This window comes from Amblyomma americanum, chromosome 8 (assembly GCF_052857255.1).
Source record: "Amblyomma americanum isolate KBUSLIRL-KWMA chromosome 8, ASM5285725v1, whole genome shotgun sequence".
NCBI lineage: Eukaryota > Metazoa > Arthropoda > Arachnida > Ixodida > Ixodidae > Amblyomma > Amblyomma americanum.
In genome coordinates, this window is record NC_135504.1 from 39,505,091 (window position 1) to 39,528,474 (window position 23,384).

General features: G+C 45.9%; 2 protein-coding genes across 7 annotated transcripts; one reads left to right on the forward strand and one right to left on the reverse strand.

The window, feature by feature from the left end:
* Positions 1-541: 541 nt before the first annotated feature.
* Positions 542-5,408, forward strand: LOC144102321 (uncharacterized). Its single transcript, XM_077635622.1, has 3 exons — positions 542-796; positions 4,109-4,327; positions 5,375-5,408. Exons 1-3 carry the CDS (start codon positions 588-590, stop codon positions 5,406-5,408), a joined length of 462 nt encoding a protein of 153 aa, XP_077491748.1. The 5' UTR covers positions 542-587.
* LOC144101419 (uncharacterized) lies at positions 5,298-22,103 on the reverse strand. 6 transcript variants are annotated; one of them, XM_077634579.1, is made up of 6 exons: positions 21,681-22,103; positions 21,530-21,611; positions 20,395-20,583; positions 14,432-14,536; positions 6,059-6,214; positions 5,298-5,558 (listed from the first exon to the last, which is right to left on the reverse strand). In XM_077634579.1, the coding sequence occupies exons 1-4, from the start codon at positions 22,041-22,043 to the stop codon at positions 14,472-14,474; spliced, it is 699 nt and encodes a 232-aa protein (XP_077490705.1). In that variant the 5' UTR covers positions 22,044-22,103; the 3' UTR covers positions 5,298-5,558; positions 6,059-6,214; positions 14,432-14,471. The 6 variants fall into 6 exon arrangements, with proteins under 6 accessions (XP_077490705.1, XP_077490709.1, XP_077490707.1 ...); XM_077634583.1 differs by lacking the exons at positions 5,298-5,558; positions 6,059-6,214; positions 14,432-14,536 and adding exons at positions 16,130-16,209; positions 16,754-16,860; XM_077634581.1 differs by lacking the exons at positions 5,298-5,558; positions 6,059-6,214; positions 14,432-14,536 and adding exons at positions 16,130-16,209; positions 16,754-16,899.
* Positions 22,104-23,384: the final 1,281 nt, after the last annotated feature.

Below are 23,384 nucleotides of genomic sequence, written 5' to 3' on the forward strand. Positions count from 1 at the left end.
CTAGCGATTTTGTTTGCGCTGCCTACATCTGCGACCAAAGAGCAGTGCGTTCTTCATTACATGATAAACATTCCTCATGAGCTGGTTAAATGCACGCTTTCTGCAGCGCATGAGACAGATGGCGGCAGCTGCCATGCACACAGTGACTCTGGCCTCGCAGGCGCAGCTGGCTCCGAGATCGCGCCCGCGTCTCCCACGTGCGTTCGTTTGAGGGGCCGAGCAGACGAATTTTCGCCACTTCCTAGACAGCGCCACATCTTGTGAAAAAGGTAGGGGAGTTTGCTGCTGCATTCTGGAGTAGTGTCCGACTATAAATATAGTATACAATAATTTAAATAAACAAGGTAGTATAATAATTAAATACTTAAATTTTTATCATCTACTTTGGTTTCAGTGAGCGCCAGTGGAATCGCCGTGGTTCTGCACGACGTCATCAACCGCTGCAGCTGCGGGGACCAGTATCCCCCTCCCCCCTTTCATAGCAACAACCACCACCACCACTTGGGTTCGGAAAACTGACGCGAGCAGGTTGTATTTCTCGCGCATCTTCGACCACGTTGTTGTTGCTCCAACACGTGCTCTGCACTATGTCGTCGCCGTCGTCCTCATCATGTTCCGCATCTTCGGCGTCTTCTGATTCGGCCGATGAATGTTGGCCTCATGCACCTAAGTTCGAGGGGCCGAACTATCATTACGTGCTTGACCCGCTCATAAGTGACAGCGACTCGGAGGATGCGTCCACTGACAGCAGCGAAGACGGTGCTAACGTGGTCATCCGCAGCGGCAACGTTGACTGGTAATGCTGCTTACATTAATCCCATTCAATGAACAAACGTTTGTGAACTTACTTCTACTTATACTAAAGCTAACAAATGTTCTGATCGCGCAACCCCGTATAGTCTACACTGATATTTTTGTCCGCATGCTCTGTTCGATTGTATACTAGCATGTCATGTACCCATTGGTTGTCAGTGTGCGCCTTGTTCCGACTGAGCTGCAGATGTAACAAAGCTGGTTTGCACGTGACGTAAGGTACCGCATGATTGTGCGCCATGCTTCCATAAATAATCGCTTTGGGGCATGGGGATTAGCGGGACGCTACTGCGCATGTGCGAACCCTAACGTGCCTTGGGTGTTAGGGTGAGCGGGCGGCGTGCATCGGAGCGCGGACCGCTGCCGCTACGCTGTGTCCCACGCTCACGGCCAACTAAAGGCGCACAAAGCTTTCGCTTTGAACTTACTTGAACCATAAAATTTTAGCGATAAAACACGCCCAATTTTCAGATTTCTTCCATGTTTACTATAGTGAACTAGAATACTGGTATTCTAGTGTTTACAGAGCTGCTAGGCTTAGCGCGTACGCGTCTTTGACGTCAGAAAGAGCGGGAGGTTCAAAAGAGCCGTGCGCCCCAATTATAGTGAACTAGAATACTATTCTAGAATAGTATAGTGTACTAGAATAGTATTCTAGTACACTATAGCCCCAATGCAGCTTACGTTCAGGCAATATGGCGGCGGCCCTCGAAGCGGGGCCTCTCGCGTCACCACCGATTCGTTGTCACCGCTACTCTGTGTATTAAGTTCACGGCAAACGAAAGGCACATGAAGCTTTCCCTTTGTCAACAGGTGCCCGCACCACAAAATTTTAGCGATGAAATGCGCCAGATTTTCAGGCTGATTCCGTGTTTACAGAGCTGCTAGGCTTAGCGAGTACCCATATCGTTTAGTCGCCATGGAGATCTTGGCTGACCGATTTCGCATCGACTTAGAAAAAAAATGCTTGTATAAAAACTCACTTGTTATAATTTTTACTCTTACATTTTGTCTGCAATAATAACAGTTTGTGATGAAGAAATAAACGCCTATTTTAAAATTTTTTTTAAGGGCATCCCGTAGTGACGCTGCGTAGGGGAGACCCCTATTCTAAACCGGCGCAGTCATACGTAGCGCTGGGGCCTGCTATTGCCCCCAAGCGTTAGGGTCCCGTATTCTAAAACTCCCAAATAGAGAGTTATAGCTTAGCGCGATCAGCCACCGTGAACCGCTTTCGCGAGGCATAACTACGCGCGCTCTGATTGGTCCCGATGCGGCAGGCGCGCACGCAGCGGACTAGGGTGCCTCGATGGGCCAGCGCGAGCGGGCGTCCAGGCACCCTACAGCTGACGGAAACGTGCCACACTGCGTACGCGTAGTGGCGCCTCTGGGTAGAGGATCGCGGTATGCTATAACTCTATATATATATATAGAGAGAGAGAAAGTCGTAGCACAGCGCGATCCGTGGAAGGTAAAAATTGGATAAATTCAGTGGAAAAGAAGGATAGTGTAGAACTATATCGATACTGGAAACAGCATATCAGGAAGGAAGCTTTTTATGATAACTCAAGAGGCAGCACCCTACTCTTTGAAGCTAGGTCAGGATGTCTGAGAATGCGCAGCTATAAAAAGAAATTTTACGAAGAAGATGCATGTGCTGTATGTGGTAAATCTGTAGAAACAATAGAACACCTCATACTAAGATGCGATGGCATCCATCCTGATATCGATGCAGGCACAGTCACTCTTCCTGAGGCCCTAGGGTTTGGAGATAACAATAGTCATGTAAATAAATTTGCGGTGTAAATTAGCAAAAAACGATTGGAAGATTGGTGGCTCAAAAGCAGAGGAGGTGACATAAGGTTAAAAGTGTAGGAATACGTATTTAAAGAAAAATGGCAAATTTTAATAACTTACAACAAAGTTAAACAAAAATAACGGAGAAAAAATGCTGAGCATGGTGGCAACTGCCATCACCCCGTTTCAAAGGGGACGCTCCTACCTTCCATCCATCCATCCATCCATCCATCCATGTGTGCGTGCCAGATGCGTCAGGACCAATCAGCGTGTACCCAGCGGTGCCCCACGGTACCGGATCACTCTATGCTATAACTCTTATATTAGAGAGTTATAGCATAATGGGATCCTCTACCGTAAACCGCTTGCATGAGGTGCCACTGCGCTTGCGCAGAACGCCCTGAGGGCGCCACGTTCTTGTCAGCTGCGTGTGCACCTGCCGCATCGGGCAATCAGCGCATGCATGGTGGTGTTCTGCGGAAGCGGATCATGCTATGCTATAACTCTCTATTATCATTAGACACGCACGGCATTTCGCAGTGCTTCAAAGACGACAAAAATGGCGGTTGCTCTGACGTTGGTGAATACTTCCTGGACAAAATGCTAAGCTCAATAATTTTTAAGGCGAAAGCCTTTAATGGCTCATACTTGCGGCTGTGACCTAGTCCGGTCTCAAGCCATGTCACACCGATGACTCGATAAGAAAAAAAATCCGTGTGAACGGTGGGATTCGGACCACCATCGTTCCGTTCTGCAGCCAAGCTTGCTAATGACTACGCTACTTCCTGCCAACGCGTATGTAGTTCTCCTAGTGTACCATCAGGAAAGCCCGTTATACTTAGTGGTACGGGCAGGGGCACTTTTTTTGTTCTTTTTATCTTCCCACAATAATTTTTGTCTACCGTAAGGTTGTGCCTTAGGCGGTGCGGGCTGGGCAACATTATTTTTCTTTCTTTTGCCTCTGCCCACACTAATATATGTCTAGTGTAAGGGTGCAGGCAGGGGCTTATTATTTTTCAATCTTTTTAGGTTGCCGCAACCTAACATGTCTGGAGTAAGGGTTATACGTCAGTGGTACAAACAGGGGGTTATTATTTTTCAATCTTTTTAGGTTGCCCCAACGTAATATCTGTGTAGCATAAGGACGCTGGAGAGTGTTTGTGAAAAGGCGTCGAATCAGACGGACGCCTCCCAAATGCCCTCCAGTGTCTCCGGCTTTAAGATTCAGAAACTGTTGTGTACTTAACATCTTAACCACACATCAGTGACACAAGCAGGAACACCGCGCTAAAGGCTTTTGCCTAACTGCACTTTAGGCCAACCAAGTGCCCCCCTGAATTTTTTAGGTCTCTGGCTTGTTTGATATGGTAATTAAACATCAAAAAGCCGGCCTCATTTACTGTTCCAAATTCTCAGCGGAGAAATACTGGTTGCGTCGGGGCATGGAATATATTGTTACGAACAAGCGAGCGTTAGGAACCATGGACATCATTTTCAGGTGCAAGTGCGGCAGGTGCCGGCCAATGCAGACCGAGGAGGCATCAGTTTGCTGCCGAGAGGTGCAGCGCATGAGTGGCCTCGTCACCAATGATGAAACGTGCATCACCACACATCCTACGTTCCGAGGAGGCTGCCTTAACATACATGCGTTAGAAATAGCCTACCGGGGGCTTGAGCAGAACCGGCCTACCCTTATAGAAGATCCGGAGATCCACAGGTAAGTTCTTTGCTTGCTTTGAGCACATGCGTAAGTGGTGCCACATTTTATTGGTGTTTGCGACTTGCTCTGGCTTTTCGAGCATTAAATAAGCCTGAGAAATTGCAAATATACAAATATACGCCTCTCACTCCATCGCCCTGCATTTTTGCAGTTTTTCGGGTCTGTCTTGCCAACCAGCCTACAGCCCATTACCGTCCTATCAAGGATTGCCTCTGCTTACTTCAGTAGTCCGCTGTGTACATTGCTGAGCTCGAATGACATAGGTCTCAGTAGGACAAATTTCCAGCTTTACCTATGGTGTACGTTTATGCATTTCCTTTTAACGCAACAGCGTTAAACTCGCTTCCCAGAAAACCCAACGGCATTGTAAGCGAAAAATTACGAGCATGACTGACAGGTGGTGCCCAGAGAGCAACCTAGAAGGCATGTGGGCCACAAGGTCATGTGACCTTGCGGCACCATCACAAAGTGCCCACTGGAGGGTGAGCAAACTGCCCACCGTGGCATGTGGCAGTTAATGATTAGTCACTCGGGAAGAGCAACCTCGGAGCACCTGCCATCGCAGGGCAGTGGTGCGTAGCTTAACCGTTGCACCACTGCGCCAGGAGGGGTATCTATGAATGTAAAGTAGAGAATGACCTTCTGCATATATGGAAATTAGCCCATTACGCTCTCGCGTCATAGCTTTAAGGCAGAGCTTAAGTGTCCGCTCCAATTTTTTTATGTAAGGAAACAGTACTCTCATTAGGCGACAGCTAACCAGCTTCAATATTTGTTCACTTTCAGGCGCTACAGGAACACCGCACGTTGCCAGTTCATCCTGTGGATCTGGCGGAAGCTAAACAGGGCCAGGCAGACTGTGCTGCCAAGCTGCGTATGGTCTACCATCCAGGAAACCTTCCCACGTGAAGACCTCTTGGGACTTCAAATGTACCCTCGTTAATAGACAATGAAGACTGCTGGAAAGCTGAATTCTTTTTATTACAATGGCGACTGTATGGGCGGCATGGGGCTTCAAGTCGTCGCCATATGTGCTCGCCACAGCCCCACACCCCCAACCCTGACACCCCATGACTGACCATTGCACCCTGCTACTTCAACACTGTCGACGCCACACAACCAGGAGGGACCAGGAGAGGGGAAAGTATAAGGCTGGATGTGAGCAGAGGGCAAGAAGGCAGTGCACATGGTCTTGAAAAGCTCCAATCCCATGTTACTGTGCACATCTCTGCAATTGAAAAAAATTGAAGTTAACACAAGAGGCACATATATGTTGCCAACTGCTATCCCGTGCACAGTGAACGACTGCAGTACTGACGCATTTAACTGAACGTAATGCAACAATATGATTGTAACGTGAAGGTTAGTTTTGTCAACATTAAACATGGAAAAAACTATGCAATTATTTGATATTGCAAGAAAATTGAAGTGAGGAATGACTCTGAAAAAAATCAAGCTACATTCTAATGTATTTAGGAGGATCCCCAAATGTGTAGTAGATTCCAATGAAAGTAGTAGTTACTCATCAGCATCCAACTTATGCTACACACCTTTTTTGTTGACTTCAATTTCAAAGAGATAGCTGTCCTTTGTGGCTCAGGTGGATGCTCATTAGTAATTAACCCTCTAGCTATAGCTGCGTCACATTCAAGCAAAAAGCGGGCAATCTGTAACTTTATCAGAAACATGCCATGGGATGCGCAAAATGTACAAAAACGCTTTGCTTACAGCAGCTGCTGATGTGCAGTCATAGCCAATCGACGTACATTCCTTCCTGATAGAAAAGACAGCGGTCTTCCCTTCCTTCCTTTTTGGCACTTGAATTGCCAACACTGGCACAACCCCTTGTCCCTGCCAGCATTTTCATCATAAGCCAGTGCAGTCCTGCAACAAGTTTTGGTAGTATGGAATCATTTTAAGAACATTCCTGCTCATTCCAGCAACATGGATAGCTTTGTTCACAGGCCTCCAGGTCACATCGCTTCTTGTCAGCCTTCCAGTGTCTCACTTTAGCACCCTCAAATACAAGAAGGCCTTAAAAGATGAGTATCTTTGTCCCACTACAGCTGAAAAGCAAACTGTATGTCCCGAAGGCTTTTGAACAAGGCTGCACATTCCAGATAAAGCAACATACATATTTATATTTCTGCATTTTGGCTGACAGTTACACAGATAGCAGTTCTTTATGTATCTCCCGTTTCCATGTCTACATTACATCCATGGAAACATGTTGAAAATTTAACAATGAAGTATGCAACTTTTGTTTCAGCTCTCATATATGAGCATGAGTACATGGGAACAGCTAAATAATGACTGAACAGTGTAGCCAGTTCTGCACACCTGTTACCTTATGTGCTATTTTCAGGAAAATGAAATGTATACAGCAGAACGAAGTGCACCACGACATGGGGCATGGAGCACGTCGTAGTGCTTGGAATGGTTTATGGGGTTTTAACGTCCCGAAGCGACTCGGGCTATGACAGGCACTGCGGTAAGGGCTCCGGAAATTTAGGCCATCTGAGGTTCTTTAATGTGCACTGACATCGCACAGTACATGGACCTCTGCAATTTCACCTCCATCGAAATGTGACCGGGATCAAACCCACGTCTTTCAGGTCAGCAGCCGAGTGCCATAACCATGAAGCCACCATGGCGGCACTGTCTTTTGTAATGTCTGGCCCTTTTTCCAAGTTGGCTGAACAGCAGTCAGCTGCCATCAAATGGCACATTGCATGAAACCCTGCTCAACCTCTGGATCATGTGGTCCTGCCATGTAGTCCAGAGTTTGATGGAATACCGAACATTGTAGAAATAAGCATACACTTGCCAAAATTTTCGAAGAAAAGGAAACACGTCTCGGGGCCCGTACGGTCCCTTGATCACATAGAGCGCCGCATGGCTTAAGTATGGTTAAAATTGCGTAATGTCCGATTGTAGATCTATGAAAAATTTCCATGTGTCCTATTAGGAGCATGCTTGGTGTTATGCATATGAAAAGATTGTAAAAGAAGGTGCGATGATAAGTTTTTCTCTGTGGCAATGACTGATGCTTCGTCCCAATCGAAGGTGTGTCCCATTGATACGCTGTGTTCCGCCAAAGCATTAGATGTGGAGCGGCCATTCGTGACGTCATTCAGATGCTCTTTGAGCCTGCGTCTGAAGTTTCCGGTTTCGCCAAGGTAAGCAGCGTCACAGATTTGACATGGTATCTTGTATATCACACCCGGGTACCTTGAAAGATCTAGACAATCTTTTACCCGGACCAGCTGTTGTTTCAACTTGCTGGCAGGCGCATGAGAAATGTGCACGCCATAACCTTTGAAAATGCGTGCAAGTGCTTCGCTTACCCCAGAAGCATACGGAATGCTCGCTCGCTTGGCTTCTGCATTTTTCTGCTCTTGGCCAGGACGGGAGGCGTGAGCGGAGCGCTCTTGGCTTTTCATTAGATGCTGAGGATATCCATTGGTTTGCAAGTCTTGCTTCATTTTGTCGATTTCGCAGCGGCGTTTTTCTTAGCTCGAGCATAGGGTGAAAGCACGGTTAAAAAGCGATTTGGCAACTGACCGCTTGTGACCGATTCGAGCACCAAGGTGCAGCTGGGCCGGTCGTCAGCCAGAGCCAGTGGGGAGCGCCACTTGGTGCACCGGCTAGACGGATGTGCGGACTGAAAGTTAAGGCACTTCCCGGTGTGCATTGGTTTTCAATATACTGAGGTATCAATCATGGTTGTATTTCTCTGTAGGAGGACATCAAGAAAAGGGAATTTTTCCGTTGGCTTCTACTTCTACGGTAAATTGTACTGATGGCTGAATTGAATTTAGATGAAGTAGGAAAGGCTGCACATCTTTGTAATGCATAATGCCGGAACAGTCGTCCACATAGCGTAGGAATAACTTTGGTGCTGGCTCGAACGTCGAAATAGCTGCTCTCTCAATGGCTTCTAATGCGAGGCTGGTGCAGACGACGGAGATAGAAGCTCCCATTGCAGTGCGGAAGTGCTGCCTGTAGAAAGTTTCGTTGAAAACAAAATACGTGTTGTCGAGACAAGACGGCATAGGTCGTCCACCTCGAACGGAGTCCTTGAAGGCAATGAGCCGTCTATGGAAAGCGTTTCCTTGCAGCACTGTAATGCAAAGTCCACACGGACACATGTGAACACAGATTTCACATCAAATGAAACCATGGTGTCCTCGTCTTCAAGCGATGTCTGCTTTAGTTTTTCCACAAAGTGGCAAGAGTCCTTAACGTAGGCCGTCGTTTTTCCCACTAGCGGGCGAAAGACTTCGTGCAGATGACGGGACAGTTGGTATAGCGGTGAATGCCTGTAGTCTACGATTGGTCGCAGTGGTACACCTGGCTTGTGCACTTTTGGGACTCTGTAGATCGCTGGAGCCGAGCCGTTGTGGCAAAGAAGATTGTTGTACAAGTGTTTCTGTACGTACTTGAACACTTGAGGATCTGCTTCTGCAGTTTGAATTCAATTTTTTTCGTTGGATCGTGGTTGAGTTTCATATAGGTGTTTGCATCCTCAAGAAGTGTGGTCCTCTTCATGATGTAATCGGAACGGTCCAAAACGACGGTGGCGTTGCCTTTGTCGGCGGGTAAGATTATGATTTCGCTGTTCGTCTGCAACTGTTTGACGGCTTTCCTTTCTGGCAGTAATAGGGACTCTGTTTTCGTCTGCGACAGTTTTTCAAGGGCTCCAATGGCACACGAACGTCCGTCCCTCCTCTCATCAACTGGGCTCAACCTGCCGAACAGCTTGTTCGACCGTACAGATCATTCTTGCAGGGTTAGGGGCAGCAGCAACATTAAAAGTTCAGTCCACGGCTGAGCAGAGAATGCTCTGTGGAATCTAGTTCGTGCGAGGAAAAATAGTAAATGCCAGGAGAGCCACATGTACGGACGCTCCTCTGTAGGAGCAATGACAACTTGCCTTCTTGAGCTCACATTCTCTTGTCTCTCGTCCTAGCGGCGACGCTGTTAGTGTGCAGCATAACTTTTGGGAAGGTGTTGGTCAGGTCACGATGGAGTGAGCATTGCACAAAGAATACATCCCCTTCAAACCGCTTGATCGTAGCTTTCGCTTCGGCGATCTGTGCTTGCAGCAGGTGCGGTAACCTCAGAGATTTCGGGATGAGACCCTGGGACTTGCAGCATAGGTTGAACTATAGATGGCACTGAAAAGATGCCAGTCTGGAATTTAGGTTGACAAACTGCCTGATTCTTGCGATTCTTCCGATTCTTGTGTAACTGTTGTTCCATACTGAGCGCGAAGAGCTATACAGTCCGCAGTTTGACGGAATACCACCTGGCAAGGGGCGAACACTAGAAATAAACATACACTCTTTAAAATTTTCAAAGAAAAGGAAACACGGCGTTTCGGGGACCGTACGGGTCCTTTGATCACATAGAGTGCCGCATGGAACGACAGTGGCTCAAGTATGGTTAAAATTGCGTAATGTCCGATTGCAGATCTCTGGAAGATTTCCACGTGTCCTGTTAAGGAATGCTTGGGATGAAGCATCAGTCATTGCCACAGAGAAAAACTTTTCACCGCACCTTTTTTTAGAATCTTTTCATATACATAACACGAAGCATGCTCTTAACAGGACACGTGGAAATCTTCCAGAGATCTACAATTTGACACCGCTCAATTTTAACCGTATTTAAGCCACCGTCGTTCCATGAGGCGCTCTATGTGACCAAGGGACCCGTACGGGCCCTGAAGCGTCACGTTTCCTTTTCTTCAAAAATTTTGGAAAGTGTATATTTGTTTCCACAATCCTGCCACGTGCGGGAAATTTATTAACAGAATTGTGACAAATGTTATTTCCAATTTTAAACATTAATTCCACACTTCATATCATTTAACTGAAAGTTCTGTGCAAATTTTCTGCTTAGCGTATGCCACAGCCAAATATTACGCCATGCCAAGACAATCCAGCCAAGGCATGTCTGGCTTCATCACATAGCCGCTGTTTTCCTAATGCCGCTTCGCGGGTTTTAGTGTTTACACTTGCTCAATTAGTGAAAGTTGTAGACTGGTACTTATAATAGCTGGCACAACCAGCGACGCCGGAACATGGCGACGCCCCACGACGTCCCAGTAGGAAACTACACAAAGTCATCCCAAAGTCTCTGGAACAAGCATGAATTAGAGTGCTAGCCCTCATTTTGGTTTTCATGGAACGGCAATTTTAACAAAAACACTCTGGTGCAGGTACCAATTCGCAGTAGCAGCAGAAGCAGGGAGCTGGCTTCGCTTTTCCTTTGTTAAAAAGTGGCGCAGTCCATTAACGTATGCGAAGGGAAGTTTTCCGGGAGTCCCAATCACCGTCGTCTTTGTGTCGTCGCGAATTGGCTGGTGGGCTGTTCATTGTTCGGGCTAGGGGTACGGAGGGGTGAAGGGAGGAAGTTGGCGCGATGGTGCAGGGTCAGTCTAACTTGTTCAGCAGAAAATTCTAAAAGTTTAGTATGAGCAGAGTCCCCGTATGAGGTAGCCCACCCTTGCCATCACGGAAGCAAGGCCTGTTTCCTTGCATTTCCTGCCTAACCTCTGCTGCGGTGCTAGAGGACGTTGACAGCGGTCCCTCCTCTCTAGGGGGCCATCTTGAAGCCAAATGGCGATATTCCAGAAGTTACTCAGAAGGGGGAACCCAACTGCACAAAGAATGCGAGAGTGTAGTCTCGGAACGAGAACTTTTGGCTGGAAAACAAGCCTTGCGAAAAGCTGACTTACAGATTTTTCTAAATGGTCCACTATTGTTTGTCGAATCGAAGAGACGTCGTGGAAAAGCACGTTCAGCGAACTCCTCTCCTATTCAAAAATTAGTTGTCAAAATTGGCGGACGAGGAGGCTTTGAACATGCGCAGGACGTTACTGGAAAAGTGGTTCATTACAGTGGCTATATATAAAGAAGCGCTTGGAAAGGGCCTTGGGAGTCGACATTTAGGGAGTTTGGCGGAAGCCTGTACCGCGATCAAGGAACGCCGGCACCGTTTGTCAACCTCCGTGGACAGTTCCAGCTTTATTGGGGGCTTATTCGGGTACGTACCGCTCTATCTGTGCTCACATTGTTATTATAGTTGAGTATGCCTGCTTAGTTTTGCTCCTTTTGAAATAGAAAATTCGTTAGACATGCAGGTTAAATGCAAGTACTGACGGCGCTGCAGGTCATCATTAACCACAGCGGTGGACTAGTATGGAACAGAGAACCCATGGTGCTTGTTTTCGTTATTGCCTTGGCTCCGTCTTATTTTCAGCCAAATATATTCTTTGTCAAACACAATTCATATTTCAGCAACATTGTTTTCCAGTGCGTGCAAATAACATAAGTTGTGCTTATCCGCAACTGGAAATATTGAGCTCAGATATCCCATTTAAAAACCCTTGACAGTCCACATGACATGGTTCGTGCTTGAGCCGTGTGGTGGTGGGGAAATTGAAGCAATCCGAGCAATGTGAAGAAGGCCCTTGCCCTCACCGTTTCTTTTGGTCATTTGAGATGTTAAAGTTTCAATTCAAGGCTCAGAAGTAAACCATATATTCAGATGACTATTAACCACACCTGAACGGTATGATGAAGCAGCGCTGACGGACGAGACGGAAGAGGAGACAGACACCAGTGCATGTGTCTGTCACCGTTCAACATGAACCAACCAGCCCGACTCAGCCCTCTCCTTGGATAGCAGCTATACACAGGCCCTACGTTGACGTATGTATATGAAACATTATTTGCCATACAATAAATTTCCAAAATGAAATAAAAGCACGGTTCGCATTTAAAACGTGACTAGTCGAATTCCAGGAGAAAAATCCTAACTGCTCAAACTGGTTTCCATTTGGTTACAGCTGGAATCAACTGGGAATTGTTCCATAAACCAGTTAAAAACTTTCGCACACATCCATGTATATATAGTTTATTTAAATCTGAATGGCAGCTATTGTGGCTCAAAGCGGCGCATGGGCAATAAGAGACGCCATAGCGAAAGACTCCGTATTTTAATCTTTGTCAAATGGGCACACTGCGCGCATACAATGCACAGCCCATGGGCGCTTTTGCGTTTGCTCTCCACCGAGATGCGGCCACCTTGGCCAGGACTCGATCCAACATCCTCGGGCTCAGCAACCTAACGCCATAGCTAGTGAAACCACCGAGTAGGGACATGAAAATGTGAGGTTATCGCATACATCATAATCAGGCATCCTCAATGCACATACTACCACATGCCAGAGCGATAATTTTTTCCAGTTAACACGCAGCACTGCATCGGTGCCCACGTTGTGCCGACTCATCTGCGTATCAAATCCAACAACTGCAATCTGCAGCTGTGATGCTGTGACCAAGTGATGGTTCACAAAGACAGCTCGCCAAAAACGCCGTCCGCTGCAAAGCAAGAGACAGAGTGGGCCAGCACCGCTTCCTCCCTGCACAGGACACCAGTCAGCTGTGGAGAGTGGATCAAGGCTAAATATCTTACTGCTGCCTTGCCCAACGCGATGGACCTTTAGAGTCAAGTTGATGCAAAGATTCGTTGAGAATTATGCCAGAGTCCAAGAGACACTCAAGGAGCTCTTGCAGACACCATGTTAAGGGACCGAAAGCATAAAGGCTATTTTTAGAGGTTACGATTGGCTTTTGCATAAATTTGAAACCTTGTTAGGTATCCATATTTTCGCAGCCTTCTTTAGGCCTTGTGAAGAATTAGCAAGGGCTCTCCAGAGCTCAACATATTGTGCCGCAGGTGCAAAAAAGGCAGCAGAGGCTCTCTGCAAGGCGATCTCCCAGTTGTGCTCTGAAACTGAGTTTGAGAAGCTGTGGCAGCACACGAGCACAACAGCAGCGTGCCTGGGCCTGAAGGAACCTCGTATGTCAAGGCCAACAAAACCTCCTGCGAGGTATGAGACGACTGATAGACCTGTCCAACCAGTTGCACTTGACGCTAAGGCCGCGGTGCGCAAGGAGTATTTCGCTACTGCTGACCGAATCATAAGTGAAACAAAACAGCGTTTTGAGCAGCTGGGCATGAAACATCTCGTAAAACTATAAAGCATCTTAACCAACCCCGCTGGAGGCGGTCGGTATACAGCAGATGAACTATAGGCTGCTTTGGGAGCGCATGCAGTTCATTTTGACTTGTGCAGACTCTCGGCGCAGTTTATGCTATTATCAGCTCTTCTAAACGATGCTGATTCTACCACAACTCTGGGCATTCTGGTGATCCTACAAAGGGAATCGCAAAACATTCGTGAGTTGATGGTGCAGGTCGTGAGGTATGTTCAGCTTCTGTTTTCCATACCAGCGTCTATCGCTTGGGGAACGCTCTTTTAGTGCTCTGCACAGAATCAACACGTATTTGCACAACCGAATGACTCAAGAGAGGTTATCGCATCTTTTGATTTTGCATACACACAAAGAAAGAACGGCGCTCCTAAGTTTAGACAACGTCATGAGGGAGTTTGTGAGCAGAACAGCGGAGCGAGCAGCAACCTTTGGTCCCGCCTAAGCACCTAGAAAGAGCAGCACTGCCCGAAATGTCTGCTGCTTGCGTGCATTATTGGTGACTGTATACATGTACTGTAGCGCGTTTGCTTGTATTGTGGTGTTTAGACTATTGTTTTATGTTAAATATGTGTGCACTGATACTTCATTTTGCAATTTTTTTCTTGTTAATGCTTGTATAATATGCACCATCTAATGATCAAAGAAACACTGCATATTGAAATAACTTTTTTCATGCAGTTAATTGTTCTCTCTCGAGCCAAACTCGGATTGTAATATCTGAAAAACCTAGGTAATTAAAAAAACAAGTAAAAAGAAACTTGGTTAGACCTCATGACATAGCGCTTTCGCACTAAAATAATTTTCTATGCTATGGTCATATTCCACTCCTGGCTCGACGTGGTTCCACATAGACTATCACAAAAAATTCTAAACAAGAGTTCCACCCAATTGAAACAGAATACAACCCTGCAGTAATTGATACTAACACCAAACAAGTTTACGCCGAAATAGAGACACTGTGAAAAAAAGAGTTAAGGATGTTTGATGCATAACACAATGCAGTTTGCCAGGCACAGTGCTGAATTATGAATACCTTGCTGACAACAGGAAACAAGACACTTCCCCAGGTGTGCTCATAGGTCCTCGTCCAGCAGCAGGCAATGCCGGCATCCCGAAGAAGCACAGGGCTGGTGTTGGGCTGCAGTACACATGGAAAAATTACTTCTAAAATGATATAAATTACATTAAACAATGTGCAGTTCTAATTCAACTACATTTCCAATTACCTCTGACAAGCGATAATGACATTACATCACAGTTAGTTCCAAAAAGTAATATAATTGCTCTTAAATTACGTCCTGGTTTTTATGCACGCAAAAAACAAATGTAAACAGTTTAAAATAAGCAGCAAACACTCTGGGCGCACACAATCTTCGGTTGTCCCGCCAAATTCCGTCCCAGCAATCTATTCCATCATGTTTCTTCTAGTGCAGACCATTACAAAGATAAGGTAATGTCAACAAAATGAGCAAAGAAATGAGCAGTGAACCCAACACCTTGCTGCCCGGAGCCGTTTACACCATTACAGGTCTCTAAAGCAGGCTGTTTTTTGCCTCAGTGGTCCCCAAGAATCGACCTTGGCAGACTGAGCTCGGTAATGTTCACGTAATGTGCATTTCCACTGGTGTCTCGTAGTGATGAGTGCAGCCAGACACCACAGCGCCCTTAGCCGACATAACCTTGCGAGTGTTTAGGTGCGCTACAGACTAGTTTTCAACTGCGACGTGTGCCACCTCATGCTTCCGCTTGGGGATGCTCGTGAAATGTGCACTCTATTGTGCCTTTTATCAATAAAATCTTACTACTACCGCTACTTGCACCTGGATCTGGCAACGTCATGGTGTACGCCAAACCGCCTGGCTCGAGTGTCATAAATTAACAGCAGTGGCAAACATGGCCTAGGCCCCAGCGAAGCTATATGTTTGCGTCGTCGTTTCGGAAACATCCCCCTTCCCTCTCCTCGGGGACTGCGAGAGTGGTAGAAAAGGTGTGCCAAGTGGGAGAGAAGGACCCAACATACTACTATGCTAATGCTCCTGGTCGAGCTGCAAGGATGGGGGGTCATCGCTGGTGGCCGGCTTCAAAGTGGACGTTCCGCGATCCTGCTGCCTGTAGATATGTAACTGGGGCCCTGGTGCTTGCTGCGTGCCAGTGCTGATAGATTGAGGAGGCGGGAACCAGGAGACAGGCTGTCTTCTCAGTTTCTGGTCGCCATGTCTCAATTTTAACGAGATGTGAATACCCTGTATGAAGTCCTTTTCTATTTTCCCACACATAACCTTGTCTCTGGCCTCGCCCTTCCTGCTCCGACTCCGACCACGCTACCTTTGTAAATCCTAACTACTGTCTACACATCCAATACCCACTGGCAATGAGCTGACAACAGATGATGCTGGGAGTCTGAGAGACACAGGGTGCGTTCCAATTCTCTAGACGTCCGACAAGACGTCTAGTGTGACGTCTAGGAAGCCGTCTACATGTCCACATATTGGAACTTGTCTACTGCTCATGCCGCCTCGCACCATAAAAATGTAACTAAAGCTTATGGAAAGTTATATTGCAATTTTTCTTAAACTTCGCAATGACGATCATAAAATGCGTTTTCAACAATTCACACATTTTTGATGCAATAATTTTATGCGTAAATCAGACTGGTGGCAGCGCCTATCGGTCAGTCTACTTGTAGCAGACGGTAGTGTCCGCTCTCCGAAAATGACGCTAAAGACATATGCCATTATTCTTTTATTGTTGACGCTATTGTTCTTGTCCTCAAGACGATAATGCTCCTAGAACGTGCTCGTCCGGACGACTCTGTAAACATAAAAAAGAATACGAAAGATTGTAAACACAAAATTAATATGCGCGGAAGGTGATACAGCAACAGAAAAACACATGCTTGCCATTAAACCTGCTGTCTGCCGTACGTGGTACTCGGAGCCGGCGAGAAACCTAAATACAGCAGCAAGCTTTAATCCTGCACAGACTAAAATCAATTTGCAACATGCCGGTGTGTTTGTTCTGAGACTGTAGAGAAAAAGAAAAGAATGTTCACGAAAGAGTTGATGCAGCTAATATAGCAACAGGAAAACACATTTGTAAACCGTTACACCAGCCATCTTTACGCCAGCAAAGAACCCAACGACAGGGACGAATTTTAAAAATCAAGGCGCTAAGAGCCGGAATCGTCAGATTATAAACAGATCATGTAAACAGACCTACAGCGTCCGCTGCTGTAGCAAATCTCTCAACAGCACGATTCTCTCCTGCGTGAATCACTGCGAGGAATCGCACGTCCATAAAGCCTGCTTAATTAGCCACTAGTTTGCGTACCAATTAACTTAAAGGAATGACTCACACTTGAAGGACGGTGCCTATCCATACTCCGGCTGCAGTCCGACGCCCGCGAAGAGCACGACTCGCTCCGCGTACATCAGCTTCACCATCTTTAGACAGGAAGTTAGCCTGCATCGATGCTGACTTCGGCGAAGCAGTCATCTTGGACTGCTTCGTGAGAAATAGAACGCGTCCAAAGATGGCGGCTGTCCGGCTAGACGTCTTAAGTAGCGTCTACGTGGAGGTATTGGAACGCACCCACAGTCTTACGCACTTCTTGCCAAGCGTCATTCCTGCTTTCAAGGCACACAAGCGGGCGAATGAGAGATCAAAGCCTTGCCACTACGAAGAATTTTACTGCAAGATTAATTAAAGTAATTTCACATGTAATTATTTTTATGCAAAATTACTACTGCAATGTAATTCATTACATTGCTAAATTACTACAGCAGAAAAGAAATTCATTACATTACAAATAATGTGGAAAAGTAATTAAATTACAGTATTTCAGCTACTGCCATGTCTGGGCTACAGACAGCGGACAAGACTGTGGCAGCGATCTCAATGTTGCCATAAGCGTACTTGAACACTTTCTGCTGGCTGCTCAAGTTGCAACAGCTATGAAGGAGCCAGACACCAGTGTGATGGAGGGCCGTAGATATTTAACATCTTGCGCACAACGCACTACTAAGCTAAACTCTGTCGCCACACAGTAGAATGTATCGCAGGCAACCTAATGCACAATACACTGCCAAGTTTAGGTAGACCACAAAAAGTGTACGGTTATGATGCTTGTCCAACGCTTCAAGTGCATCTCAAGTGCCAAGCTGTGTCTCCTTGTTCACTTTCCAGTCGTTCTGAGTAAATAAAATACATGAATTTCCAGAAAACATCGAGACAGTGACTGGTGCTTCGTGATATGTGGCACGATGCTGTAATAAGAGGTGCACAATGTAACAGACAGCCAATGGCCTGTAGAGTTAACCCAGTTTATTCTAATGGAGGGAAAAACCTAGGGGGGGGGGGGGGGGGGGCAGCCAATTAAGAGTTAGGTGGGTAGACAAGATTAAGATGGCTGGTGGGATAATGTGGCCGCAGCTGGCAGAACAGGGATATTCGGAGAAGATTAGAAGAGATCCAGATGACAAGTTATGTGCCATACTGTTGAAGCCTGTACATTACAAGCAGTATGAACAAACATCCTCAATGGGAATTATTTTCGTGGCATCCTTAGTGCAAAATTGCTGTGAAATTTCATTTTATTCATCTAAAATTTCATTTGATTTCGTTTGCTTCCTCTTTGCAAAAAAATAAATTATCATGTAGGATATATCTGAAAGTGTTATGAAAAATCACGGAACAGATCCCCTCTTTTGATATTCAATACTACCAACAATTTTCTCTTTCGAAGGTAACAGTGCCACTCGGGCAATCCGGCTCCTAACACCATAGTTACATAAAAACCACACCTTTTTAGTAAAAGGTATAATGAAAAGTAAAAGTATCCGAAACAAGCTTGCAAGCATGCATCAGCATTTGATATTTCATGCCCTTTACCACAGTAGTTTCAAATCAGTAACAATGTTTCTTGTGCAATGTCAGAACATGGTAATGACCCTCAGGCGGAGAAAATTAACCCGAAGCCTCTCTTACAGTGCCTCTTTTTCTTCATTCTTTAACTGTCTCCTCCACTTCTATCTCCTGGTGCGGATCATGTGTGTACTAAGAGTGAAACCGTCGCTCTAACTCCACCTTCGGCAAATTTCTTTTTGCAAACATTAATGGTGGCTCTATGTGCTTCCACATTGTGTTGCAATTTTGGTTTTACGAGATATCAAACCAGTACAGACACCTAACTTTTTGGTGCATGTTTTCTTGTTTGTAATGATGCATAAGGCATTATTATACATGGATTACCATCTGGTATACTCCTACGACCGCTAAAAAATTTATAATCGAATTTCTCTCTCGTGCTCTTGTGGTTTTGGTGTCAACAGCTGAACGATGACTGTGACGTCAAAGTGGGGTTATAGGCCATGTCAGGCATGAACAAACTGCCAGGTAATATCTGCTTCTACATTTTTTGTCATTCCGGCTCTTGAGGAAGGCTGGCTTCAGCACTGTAGTGAATTAAAACGATGAAGCAGCGATTATATCGGCATTTTTAGATGTCTCGCGTGACATAAAATCACTCTTTGACGTCACAGCCATCATTCAGCTGTTAAAACCGAAACAGGATGACAGAAAAATACGATTATAAATTATTTAGTGGTCGTAGGTGAATATCAAATCGTGATTCATGCGTATTAGTGTCTTTCCGCATCATTGTAGAGAAGAAAACATGCCGCCAAAATTAGGTGTCTATACTCATGCAAGCATTGCAGAATCAGAGTATAGAAGAGCCTTATGTGAAAATACTGGAAGATGTCTATAGCAAATGCACAGCTACCACAGTCCTCCAAAAATTCAGCAATAAAATTGCAATAAGGAAGGGCGTCAGGCAGGGAGACGATCTCACAAATGCTATTCACCGCCTGTTTACAGTGGGTGTTCCGAGGCCTGAATTGGGAACAGTTGGGGATAAGAGTTAATGGAGAATACCTAAATAATCTGCGATTCACTGATGACATTGCTTTCCTGAGTCACTTAGGAGATTAATTGCAAAGCATGATCAATAAGTTAGACATGCAGAGCAGAACGGTAGGTCTAAAAATTAACATGCAAAAAACCAAAGTAATGTTCAACAGTCTAGCAAGGGAACAGAAGTTTACAATTGGTAGCGAGGTGCTGGAATTGGTAAAGGAATATCTATACCAAGAGCAGGCAGATAGCGCTGATCCAGATCATGAGATGGAAATAACTAGAATAAGAATGGGGTGGAGTGCATATGGCAGGCTTTCTCAGGTCATGAATGGCAATTTACCAATATCCCTGAAGAGAAAAGTATAAAACAGATGCATCCTACTGGTATTCACCTACAGGGCAGAAACGTGGAGGCTAACGAAAAGGGTTCAGCTCAAGTTAAGGACAACACAGCAAGCTATGGAAGGAAAAATTATAGGTGTAACGTTAAAAGACGGGAAGCGGGCAGAGTGGGTGAGGGAACAAATGCGGGTTAATGACATCCTAGTCGAAATCAAGAGCAAGAAATGGGCTTTGGCAGGGCATGTAACGCGAATGCAAGATAACCGCTGGTCCTTAAAGGTAACGGAGTGAATTCCAAGAGAAGGCAAGCGTAGCAGGGGCGGCAGAAAGTTAGGTGGGCGGACGAGATTAAGAAGTTTGCAGGTATAGGGTGGGCGCAGCTGTCAAAGGACAGGGTTAATTGGAGAGACATGGGAATGGGAGAGGCCTTTGCCCTGCAGTCGGCGTAGTCAGGCGGACGATGATGATGATGATTTAACTTCTCTTTCTGTATTCGTCATTTGTTTCGAAGTCATAGATTTTGTGCTCATCTGTTTTCATGAGGTTTGTCATCTGTTTTGGATCCCTGTTTGTAATCTATGACTAACCTAATAACTTTTTCTCATGTCATTTCCTTCTACCTTTCAGTTGTGTGATTCAGTCTGGCTGTTGCAGTACTAAGACCTCTTGGTTGTTCCTGGACACACTAACAGAACAGATAGATACGACGATTCAGTGCAAAAATGCACTGAAACATACCAATTTCTCCAACTTTCTGTTCTGTCTGCGTGCACACTGTCCTGACACTTGAATTGAGGTTTGCTTGTGTGCGCTTTATTGCAACTTGTGGCCTGCACTGAGTCCCGGCATCAGACTTGCAGGTCGTGATTACTGCCTGGCTTCCAGGTGAGACTTCAGCAGCCAGAGGAGCAGGCAAGATGAGAAAACCTGAACAGAGATGAACAAGAACAAAGCACCTCATCACCTGTGACATTACAACTGGCAGGCAATGAAATTGATTATCTCGTCACTTAATCAGGCTTAAGCGCCTTTTATATATGAAACACCTTGACCTAAAGGGCTCTTTGCAATGTAATTCAGTACAATTACACGTTGGCGTCATCACCGGAGTAACAATAACTGTCCTGAGACCTCAAAAATAAACTCGCCCATCTTTTTCAAAAGCTTAGGATATAAAAATTTTAGTGCCAAAATGATTACAACAGTTTTTGCTCTACTTTGAACTTCTGGCCGTATGCTTGCAAATGTACAATAGAGAGAAAATTATGAAATTTCCAAAGCACGGAGGAACATTGCAGCTTCATAGTTGAAATTGCGTTAGGGCTTTGCCTGCTCTATTAAATGTGCTAATAAGTCCTCAAAAATGCTTTACTGCCTGCTGAAATACACATGAATACGCCTGCTCCTTTCGACAGTCACTCTCAATTATTGCTTGTCCTGACTCATCTTTTTCACGGCTCTTGGTAAAAATATGACTTTGACCATACTGGAAGGGTAGCATCAAAGGTTTTATTGGTAGCCGAGAAACCGGTTTTTATGGCACTAGGACACTAAATCCCTTCTACGGATGCCGCACCTACGAATCCTTTGCCCAATATATTGCAACTTTGCCACTGCCGGGTCTCTGCAGGCAGTTCTTACTTTACCAGTCATCAGTTCTCATACCTTTTCTGACCATTTGCTGCATTTCCATGACGTTCACGGGTGACGTTTACTGGCTTTGTGCGCCAAGCTCTCAAACCAAACCAGCCACGCCTCGCAACACAGCCAAGAAAGCGTTTGGTCAAGGCTGTGACGACACGACACGCAGTCCAGACGAAGTGTTCTACGCTGAAGTGCGCGCGCGTATGCTGGTAAAGCAGACACTACGTACCTGATTGCGCAGGCTCAGATGTACTGCCAGCGTGGTAGGTGGATAACCCAGGAACACGCTCTACATCGGCAGCGCCGGGAGCCTGCGTAAATATTCACAAATTATCAGCGCAATACGTTGTGCCCGAGCGCGTGAAACAAAAGATGCACACCTCTTGTCTTGGCGGCTTGGCCGCTGTTGAACTGCCTCCAGAGGTAGCGGTAGTGCGATGCGTAGGGTAAATCGTTGGCACAGCACCACGCACAAGCCGCAAGCATTTCGTCGATAACCCGAACGCTGCCATAAGTGCTGGGCTCTGGACATAGCAGTCTCGAGTAAAGTGGCGCGAGCAAATTCTACTCTGCTTAGTTGGCATCCATTCACTATGCCGAGTAGCCCGCACAAATTCAATCCACGCCTTACGTTGCGTCCCATCACAGGGAAAGTAGTGGAACTTGGTTGCGTCGTGCTTTGATTTACTACGGCAAAATTTAACGTCGCAGTGAGGTGGGTGACCCCAGCGCCTAGTAGTCATGACGCTTTGCTCAGATGCGTCTCAAGCGCCGATGCAAAGGCCGATGCTGTAAGATCAGTGCTGCCAACCTCGAAAGCCACTTCTCCCCCAAATTTTCACTCAAACTTCCCTAGATTTCTCTAGATCCGAAAAATAAGATTCAGGCATGGAAAAAAGGTGCGTAGTTAAATTGTGAACTCTTTTATTTCGCAGAGACCCTCTTACCACACTTTGGCAGCAACTTTGAATACAACAACACATTGATTTCCCATGCAAACTCGCGTACCACGTGATCACGGGTAAGGAAAACATTAGTTAATACCAAAACCTAATAAATCCTGGCCTAAGCCCTGAAATGAATGAAAATCTCGCAGTGAACACTTACGCTCACCGGCTGCAGTCAAAGAGCGAGAGAAATCCACTTTGTGCCCAAATGTGGGCGTGAACAAACAAACGCTAAAACGTAGGACACGTCATTCGGTTGGCATCCCGACTGAGTTTCGCTCCTGTATATACATTTCTTTTTTTCATGAGGCCAATTAAGCGTTCGTTCACTGCAAAGTCATAACAGTTGGCCCCTCCTAGAACCCGCTTGGTGTGAAGCGTAGCTGCCAGGGTTTGCATCACCAAGCTGTTTCTGGTCTTTGTTTTCATCAGGTTGATCAGAGAGAAAACTCTCTCCACTGTTGCACTGAAGTGCGGCAAACATAGAAGCTTGTAGACGAAGTCGCTCAAGAGAGGGAACATTGGGCTCCCGTCTCCTTGCCTGGCGTCTCTCACTCGTTTCCAAAAGTGTTGAACGCTCGCATCTGCCGGCAGGTCCATTTCTGTATTGCGGAGCAGTCTCCATTCTGCGTCAATTTTGTTCATTTCTCTTTCTGGCACCAGAGAAGGAAATGAGGTGGCAAGTGGGGCTATTGAATAAATCCGCTTTTCGATGACAACTTGCGGGTCAATTGCCTCCAGTCTTTTCATCTGGACGTTGTCCAATGGGAATCTGGTTAATATCTGGCTTGCCGTACCTCGTACCTCCTCCCGGCCCGACCACGCCACCTCGATCCAAACAACGCTTTCCCCTCGTGCACATGGCGCATAGCCAGATTCTCAAAATCAAGGTGGTGAAGAAACAGTGAATAAGGAACCGAGTCACATCGAAAAATAAAAAGGTTCATGCGGAAAGTAAAATTTCCCTAGATTACAACAAAAATCCCTTTTCCCCTAAACAACGTTCAAATTCTCTAGATCTAGGGGAAAATCCCTAGGGTTGGCAGCACTGTGTAAGATCCACCTCGTAAAGTTTCTAAACAATGTATAGTAAACAACTCTATGCTAGAAGGAGCGACTCAGTGGCACTGATCTCCG